Here is a 9688-nt window from a genome sequence, read left to right as displayed (position 1 = left end):
CATTCTAAAACTTTCCCACCATAAAACAGTTTTAAAAAATCACAGATTAAACATGTACATTCAGTTATCTGGAAATAGTAATTGTATTTATACCTCATTAAAACAGTCCTAGTTATGCAGTTATTTTAGTTTTATTAATATTTTGAATGAGCTTTTATTTTTACATTTTTGCTTTCATGTTAATTTTAGTTAATATTTTTGTAATTTCATTATGTGCTTTTGTCATTTTATTAGTTTTTTTTTTAATAAATATATATATATTCTATTTCTATTTAGGATTTATTTTTATTTCAGTTTTAGTTTTTATTTATTTCCAGTTAAAATTTTTAAAAATTAGTGCTTCTTTTTTCAGTTCATTGCTCAGGCAACACGTCTAATTTTCATTTAGTTTAAGTTTTTCAACTAATATTTATACTTTTATTATACTTTAGCTTTATTTCATTTAACACAAATGTTAATGGTAATGAACTACCACTGCTACCACTTTAAACATACATTTAATGTCCAAAAAAAGCATATTTATGATAGCACAACAAACTAAATTATTGTATTAAATGCGTTTAAACGGCTCGTAGATCTGTCAAAGCACCTGACAGGGCAAGCCACGCTGAATGCGATGAAAGGGAAACACTGCAATGAAACGCAAGTAGCGACAGATATTTTCCTCTTAAGCTTGTAGGAGTTGTTTGCCGTATGATCTATAACATTCATTTAGATAAAAAGATGGGGTGATTAAATTCCATGCCACCTTAAAAATGAAAGATTGTCTCTTGTTTAGGATAACTAATGCCGTGCGCTTCTCCTGCAGCAGCGTCAAGTTAGTTGCCAATAATGTTCATTATTAGTTGTTTATTAATTTTTACTTTATCGATTAGTTGCTTAAAGGGATATTTCATCGCTGGAAAGATGAATGTGTATTTAAATTGGGTCATTTATGTAGTAGAAATGTGAAGTTATTGTAGAAGTTGGTGCCTTCTAGACCGAGAAAAGCCAGAAAATGTATTTTTGGCTCATGTGGATGAAAGACTACAACTCCCAGAATGCACTTGCTTCGCTGCCCTACGAGGACACTCTCAAGCCACGCCTCCCGGTTACAGAGGGCAGTATCGGGAGAAATGATACAGCTAGGCTACTAGTCGACTTGAAACTGAAAAGACGGTGTTTTATGGTGAGATCCCCCTATGGGCGGGTTGAACACATGCGGGACGAGCTCCTCCTACTGGCTGGAGTCTCTCGCCTCTGGACAGAAAAGCCTCTGATGAGCTAAATGATGATTTTTGTGTCATCTGAGTTTTTTTTCCAGACACACAATACAGAAATCTCTCGTCTCAGGGGGACATGAGGGAGGGAAGCACGGTCACTCGAAAATACTACCGGGTTTCTACTGATACAAAGCTTAATGCTAATCGGTGAAGTATCCCTTTAATATTTTTATTTTTTTTCTCTCTCTCCAGGTGATCTTCCTATATTCCACAACGATGCTGTGTTCTGGGTGGTGTTTGCTTGCATAATGGTGGTTGTTCCTTTGTTCTTCATCAGGTGGCCCAGAGAGGTGAGATTTTTGTTTTTAAAAGAAGTTTCTTGAACATTTATTTGATCAAATATACAGTAATAATTGTGAAATATTATTGCAATGTAAAGTAACTGTTTTCTATTCGAATAATAAATGATAATTGATCACCAGATCATCATATTAGAATGATTTGTGAAGGATCATGTGACACTGAAGACTGGAGTAATGATGCTGAAAATACAGCTTTGATCACAGGAATACATTACACTTTACTGTATATTCACATAGAAAACAGATATTTTAAACTCTAATAATATTTCACCATTTTTTTTTTTTTTATCAAATAAATGCAGCCTTGGTGAGCAGAGGAGATGTTTTAAAAAAACATTGAAAAATCGTAATTATTCCAGACCTTTGACCAGTAGTGTATATTTATATTTATGATATTTAAGAGCTCACATCTAAACAACATACGCACACGTTTATCTGTGTGTTTTAGGGCAATATCGCTACATGTGGAGTGGTTGGTGCATATGCGGTGGTCCTGTCCGTCAATGCCTACACCTACACCAGTCTGTCCTACATCACGCTGGACGTCCTGAAACGCTTCCTCAACGACAACTTCAGCCGAGCGTTTATCTCGGTCCCGCTGCAGGATATCGGTACGTCACTCAAACATATTGATGGATGTCATTTTAAATTGAATGTACATTTATAACACTATACTTTCTACCTTAAAGGTCCCATTTTGTCAAAACTGAAATTTCCTGGCTTTCTTCATGATAGCAGAGGTCTAGGGGCGATGAAACTACCATATAAGTTTCAAAACAGTCAATCCACAGACAAATGCAATAAATAAATAAATGTGATATCAGAACTACCAATGGTGGGTCACTCAGAAAACAACAGGCCAATCAGAAGAAAGGCTCATGAATACCATAATATAGTAGACAGGCCAAAATCGACCCGTTCTTGGCAGAGCTCCTGAGGAAGGAGCTGTAAAAATATATTGAGATGTTTTTTGCTACTTATACCGCAAATATATATTCTTAAGGACATCAAAACCTAAAATAAAACTTCAGAAAGGCGTACAATATGGGACCTTTAACTGGTTAACACTGCTGTGTGAGTGTTTGTAACACACCAGCCAAGCCAAGCCAAGTCAAGTCAAGTCACCTATTTTTATATTGCAAGTTTTCATGAATTAAATTAGTTAGACATGTTTTTTGATTATTAAAATGTAATTAAACCATTAAAATGGAATCCAGAAAACTCAAAAACGGAAATTTGAGAGAAAAAATTGTTTATTTCATATATGAATTTTAAAAAAAAATCTCTCAAATTCCGTTTTTGAGTTTTCTGGATTCCATTTTAATGGTTTAATTACATTTTAATAATCAAAAAACATGTCTAATTAATTTAATTCACGAAAACAATTAATTATTTTTTAGGGTCCTAAACGAAATCCAGAAAAATTAAAACAGAAAAAACGGAATTTGAAAAAAATTATAAAATGGAATTTGGAAAAAAACAATTTTTTTGAGTATTTGTGAAAAGCGCTATACAAATAAATGTGAATTGACCTGATGTTTCTCCAGATTTCATCCTGATCACCGTGTGGGTCGTTCTGGGGGTTTCGGGAATCGTGGTTCAGCTTTATCGGGAGAAGTCTCGGGCGTTTTTCCCGCCGAGCCCGTACTTGATGTGGAAGCAGGAGCGAGAGCGCCGGAAAACCAACGTTCTGGACCCCAGCCACCACAAGCCGTCTTTGTCCACTCGAGTCCTCGAGCGTGTTCGGCAACTCACGCGGCGCACAGAACCGGCCGGCGAAACCACACCTCTCCTGCTGTAACCCCTTGACCTTTGACTGTTGATCCTTCCAGTTGCTCAAGCTCGTGGAGAACCGTTACATTAGGATTGCGCTCGATTTTAAGAGCCTGACGACTCTGACCATGTGGAGAAACTCACACACAAAAGCACTAATTGTGTGTTTGAACCCCGTTGCTGTTCTCTGACCAGGTTTAGTCATGTTTAGCAGTTGCTATAACCTCTACTATATACAGCAGCTGCCCACAGCCTGATTTTAGATGCATTTTAGATGCATTTTTAGCAGGAAACATTAAACTTGGTGCACATCTTCAGTCCTGTCCAGTGGAGATCTTTTAGAATATTTTTTATTGTGTCTACTTAGCACGACGTGCCTGTCCGAACAAGTAAGGGTTTTTAAAGACATGCAAATTTGTTTTTCATGTTCACCACTAAAATGAATGTATAAGACGCTGCGATTCCCGACGGAATGAACAGGTTTTCAATGGTAACCACTGGTGTTTGTGTGTGTTTTCTCTGTGTCTTAAGTCCCTGCGGATCCTCGCCGAGGTCTGGAGCTGATGATGGATATAATGAGCTTATTTAGACCGAGTTCCTGTGGGGTTGCGAGTGCTGCACTCGAAAATTAGGATTTTAAATGCAGTGTAAGAGGAATATTGAGGAGTATGTACTCTGAATATGGCTTTATAACTAAATATATGTAGCTCTTATGGAGACACGAACCCAAGTTCAATGTTTTCTCTCTCTCTAACAGACTCGGTAATGATGGGTAATTATGCAATACAGCCTAGTCATTAATTTCTGGTATCCTCTCAGGGTTTCTTCACGTGATCTTTGTGTCTCTCCCAGAAGCAAACTGAATCATCTTATTTTTCTAACGCATTTAATACGTGCATTGAAGACTTTACGTGTTGAAACTGTTTTTAAGTGATAGCAGTGTATTATTTCTGTTTTGTACAAAATTGTCTAATAATTCAATGTTTAATAAAGTTGTTATTTGTGCCATAATACCTAAATAATATTGTTTTCTATTCCAAGACACATTAGAAATAATTATTTTATTAGCTTATTTATTGAGATGATATTATAGTTTTTATTAATATTTTGAATCGGTTTTCTTTTCATTTTAAAGTTTCAGTAATTTATTGAAATGGAAAAGGTTTTCTTTTGTGTTAGAAATTGGCACTTTGTAAACAAACACTGCTCATCGCCTTTAGACTGAACACATAATACGCCTGTACAGTAGAAGAGAGATGTTGCCTTGGCAACTAGCTGAAATAATATTGAATAATTAATGCTTTATTGGCATGTTAAATAACACTGAACTGATCATCTCACTGCTTTGACATCTTTCAAGTTAAAATAAAATAGCTTTTTCTGCATAATGGCACGTAATTGTGAAACACGATTAGTAAATGAGACCAAAGTCGAGCAGGAATTGGGTTTAAACATCTGGAATTAATAGGATTGTGAAAAAGAAAAGTTTATAGCAGTGTTTTAGTTTAATATTTAGATTATAAATTTAATTTTTTTTTTTATTTATTTATTTTTTTTTTTTTCATGTTAATTTTAGTAAAATTAAGTGCACTTTTGTCATTCTATTCTTATTTTAATATTGCTATTTATATATTTAATAACAAGTTATATTTTCTTTGGAATAACAAGCACTGCTATATTTAAATACACTAAATTATAATATTTAGATTTTTTGAAATTTAATTTTTCAAGTTAATTTTAGTATGCTTATTTTAATATTGCTATTTATTCTTATTTCTGTTTTAGTTATTTATTTACAGTTAATAATTTTGGTACCCGCGCTTAAACTTATATTAAACTTCATATTGTCAAGGCAACATTTCTAATCATTCAGTTTGTTTTTCAACAAATATTTATATTTAGCTTTATTATAATTAACAGAACCGTTTTTTTAGGATTCAGCCAATTATAATAACCCCGGGTTTGCAGTGGATTAATACTGCATCTGAAAAGGACATTCGTTTCAAAGGTGGGACAAGTTATTATATTTCCTTTGGAATAACAAGCACTCCTATATATTTAAATACACAAAATTTCTGAATCCTGAATGAAATCAGCCACTGCTCATTCAACGGTTTTAATCACTTTCAATGCTACTTCCACTCATACTCAAATAAAACACTGTTACAAACACAACAAGCAAAAAGACACAAGCTTTTTCAATAAAATGGCACATTGTGACATTTCCTTTACAAAGTCCCATGTTCAGGTCACAATCTGCCTATAGGTCATTCCACAACTGATATGGCTGAATCAGTCAATTTGGTCATTGGGACTTTTCCAGCCTAAAGACATGATGATGGAGAGATGGAAAAGTAATCGAATCCCAGATTCCACAAGCTCTTCCTGCAAAACCCCTCACTGATGGACATCCAGGGAGCGCAGGGAGGTCATCATGAGCCTGTAATGGAGGATTGTGGGATTTGTAGGGCAGCTGTGAATGATGGTTTGTAAACTCTTGAGTCTGCGTTGGCCTTTAGCTCTTCCTCAGACTGACATCTGTGCTGGTGAGCAGTGGAGACAGAGACGTGCTGTCGGACGAGTCGTCTCTCTTCAGCACCAGAAACGCCTCGCGACTGATTCCCAACAGCTCGCGTAAACCGCTATTCTCCAGCTGCACAGAACAACATCAACATATGAACCATAATATCACAACTCCATATTCCCCCGCTTACACAGTCCCAGACTAAAATGCATGATTAAGCTGTTTTAACTAAAGGCTTATCTTAAAATGTGTCAGTGGCCTTTTTTTGCCTTAAGATGCACACAGGAGGGTCAAAATCCAGCTTTTAATGTCGTTTATATGTCTATGTGGTGTTATTAATATGCTTTAAAGGGGTACTCCACTTTTTTTGGAAATAGGCTCATTTTACAACTCCCCCAGAGTTAAACAGTTGAGTTTTACCGTTTTCGAATCCATTCAGCCGATCTCCGGGTCTGGCGGTACCACTTTTAGCATAGCTTAGCATAGATCATTGAATCGGACAGGACCATTAGCATCTCATTAAAAAAAATGACCAAAGAGTTTCGATATTTTTCCTATTTAAAACTTGACTCTTCCGTAGTTACATCGTGTACTAAGACCGACGGAAAATGAAAAGTTGCGATTTTATAGGCTGATATGGCTAGGAACTATACTCTCATTCCTGCGTAATAATCAAGAAACTTTGCAGCCGTATCGTGAGTCCAGCAGGCGTAATGATATGAGACAGCGCCTGAAAATAATCGACCCTATAGTCTACCGAGCTGGGGACTATTTTCAGGCGCTGCGTCATATCATTACATAATAAAATAAAAATATCGAAACTCTTTGTTCATTTTTTTGAGAGAGATGCTAACGGTCTTGTCCGATTCAATGATCTATGCTAAGCTATGCTAAAAGTGGTACCGCCAGACCCGGAGATCGGCTGAATGGATTCGAAAACGGTAAAACGGTTTAACTCTGAGGGAGTTGTAAAATGAGCCTATTTCCAAAAAAAGTGGAGTGTCCCTTTAAGACAAATCACGTGTAAATTCATAAGTCGACACCATTGCTGAGTATTTCCTCCTTAAAACTGCAGTGAACCAAAGACAGTCTCAAAAACACGCTTTGAAATCGCTGGTGTTTCTGACGTCACAAACTACCTTGTAACCAATCAGATCAACGTGTGATCGTCAACGAGTGGATCTCTGAGCTGAGTGAGTGAGTGGAGGCGGGGCTCATTTGCATATTCATAGAACCGCGCATACTAAATGAGGCAAGAGTGTCGAGTTACATTCAAGATACTTTAAGGCATGGAGACATTTTTTTTTAAGGAAAAAACGTTGTTTTGGTGATCAAAGATGAGTTTTAAGGGATAAAATGATTGACTAGAGGTGGACTTTAAATGCCCTAATTAATCTGTGAAACTAGGCCTATAAGTGTTTAATTAACTGCGGTATAGGCCTGGTATGACGATATATGTATATCATGCAAAGTAACTTATTGTATGTAATCTGCATTATATAATCAGATTCCAAAAATTAGATACTTTTTAATTAAAATACTCGTAATCAGACTACAGTTATTTTTTTTATTGCTAACATGATTACATATTCACACAATGGCAGTAAATTACTTTTTTGTCAGATGAACCACTTCAAATATTTATTTGAAGTACCTCAGATTCACGGATCTGATATTGATTAATGGTCACATGACATGCAGGTAAACAAATAAAATATTTATATATATATTAAAAGTGGCTTATTTTGATAATTACAAAAATATATATATTATTTAAATTAATTATTAGCTTTTCATCAACTCACAAACCCCTGCAGTTCCTTCGTGAACTCCTTATGTCACTTAATGGTTAATGCACTTCATGTTGTTGATCGCAAACAATAGAATATATTTTCTTTCTCTTTATATTTTTATATCAACATGTTTACAGGATGTTCCTACTGAAATCTGTCTAGGTCAAAAGTCATCTCAAAAAGTAGTCAGATTACATTACCTAAAATGTGAAATCTAATACATAATGTTACTAAGTAAATAACATTTTCTGTCTGTGTTTTTAAAGTTAATCAAACAACAAAAGACAAAGAGAAAATCACTCACTGCTTTTCACTGAATAACTTTTGTAGCTTTAATAAGAATTGGTGTATATTTCATTCACAGAGTGAAGACTATGCAGTGTTGTAATTTTACATGTAGTATTTCTTACTTGAATGCTACTGTTAAACAGACCTAATGTACTCAACGTAAACTTTTATGTAATTTGTATCTTTGTTTCTTCCATATTGTGAAATAAAATGACTAATTTTGTGACATTTAGTGCGTTTCACCTGCAGACGTTTGATCCTCTCCTCATCCTCACACAGCCGCCCTTCATCCACCTCGATGGCTTTCCTCATCACCGTGGCCATTTCATTTATTTTCTCAATGTGCGCTTGCATCTCCTGCAACGTAAACACAGTAAATGCCTATTTGAGCCCCAGCACTAGGGTTAAATCTCAGCAAAAGCGTCTGCGGGACTGACGTTAGTGTGCTGTTCTCTGAGCTGGGTGACTATAGCAGGATCATCTTTCTTGCTGGTCATCAGAAGGCGAAACACCTGCTCTCTGTATTTGCTCATGATCAGCTCCAGCGCAGACTGATGCTCCTCCAGCGACGTGCGCAGCTCTGCCGAGAGACACGTGAGGATTTAGATACAACACTTCAGCTTTAAGTTGCAAACCATCCAAACACACCTTTGTTTTCATGCTGCAGTTCCCGAATTTGCCGGTTTTCCTGCTGGATTCCCATGACCAGAGTAGAGCGCGGCCGATGTCTCGCCACCTGGTTCAACACCTCGATCTCATCCTGGTACTGGGAGGACAAGCAATATGAGGATGAGGTCATGAGACTTGATTTAACTCATTGGGCAGACTGAGAACAAGCAATGATACCTGCTTCATGGCCTCCACTCTCTTATTCAGCAGTGTGGTTTGTTCAATCAGGATCTCAGCGGCATTGTCATGATCTCGGAGTCTCTCCACCAGTGATTTGGCATCGGCCAGCACCTTCTCAAGTGTACAGGTCATTCCTGAAGAGCACAAGAAACACACTTGGACTGTCATGATTACATTAATAAATACAGAAACAGAGCCAGTAAGCAAAGTCTAATACTCTTCATATCAAAGACTCTTTTACTGCCATTATTGGCTTAAATGTAGACGGTATATGTCTTGATTTCAGAAATACTGAAAGGTAAGTGTCAAATGTTTTGGTAGTAACCTAGCATTAGCATCTGCGAATACAAACCTACCATTGTTGTAATACAATGTTAGATCGTGTAAATAAACACTGACCTGTAGCCAGAAAGACTTTTTGCTTTATTGTATTTACTAATAGCACCGTGAATAATTTTAAACGAATGTAAAATCTATCTTACCTTCACTAAAGCAACGGCTCAGTTGGAACACTTCCTGTTGCCGGGGTCGTGACGTCACGCGCAAGGACTTCTGGGAGATGTAGGCGCCAACTTCCTGCATTACAGCGCATACAGTCCACATGAGGGCGCAATGGACAAACTTTCTGAATGTTTAAACTGCAAATAGTAATATTATGAATGTGTATTAATGTAAAATACGCAAATCCCTTTGGTGAGACGTATTATATTCTGTATTATTCTCTAAATGTCTCTGGCCTCGAAATCCCATTATAAAGCTCCTGATAATGTTCTTTTAGTTACTGAGTTTGAGGGGGTTTATAAGTGGAGAGAGGCCAGTTTAATCCCCAATGTGACCCAGAGGGGGGTAATCAGATTTTACCTGTGCAAACTAATCCTGCCTTGTGATTATGACTCA

General features: G+C 36.5%; 2 protein-coding genes across 2 annotated transcripts in view; one reads left to right on the top strand and one right to left on the bottom strand.

The window, feature by feature from the left end:
• Nucleotides 1-4348, top strand: part of tm7sf3 (transmembrane 7 superfamily member 3) — a 15882-nt gene extending 11534 nt beyond the window's left edge. The window contains exons 10-12 of the mRNA XM_084407257.1: nt 1455-1552; nt 2013-2175; nt 3112-4348. Coding sequence (XP_084263383.1) covers nt 1455-1552; nt 2013-2175; nt 3112-3365 — 515 coding nt within the window. The 3' untranslated portion in view covers nt 3366-4348. The remainder of the gene's footprint in view (nt 1-1454; nt 1553-2012; nt 2176-3111) is intronic.
• Nucleotides 4349-5439: 1091 nt separating this feature from the next.
• Nucleotides 5440-9619, bottom strand: fgfr1op2 (FGFR1 oncogene partner 2). The gene is made up of 6 exons (XM_084407269.1): nt 9274-9619; nt 8789-8925; nt 8591-8708; nt 8380-8522; nt 8186-8299; nt 5440-5990 (listed from the first exon to the last, which is right to left on the bottom strand). The coding sequence occupies exons 1-6, from the start codon at nt 9392-9394 to the stop codon at nt 5853-5855; spliced, it is 771 nt and encodes a 256-aa protein (XP_084263395.1). The 5' UTR covers nt 9395-9619; the 3' UTR covers nt 5440-5852.
• Between the last annotated feature and the right edge of the window lie 69 nt (nt 9620-9688).

The sequence above is a fragment of the Rutilus rutilus genome (assembly GCF_951802725.1).
Source record: "Rutilus rutilus genome assembly, chromosome: 4".
Taxonomy (NCBI): domain Eukaryota; kingdom Metazoa; phylum Chordata; class Actinopteri; order Cypriniformes; family Leuciscidae; genus Rutilus; species Rutilus rutilus.
Note: the sequence above shows the minus strand (reverse complement) of the source record. Positions and strands in the feature narration are given on the sequence as shown.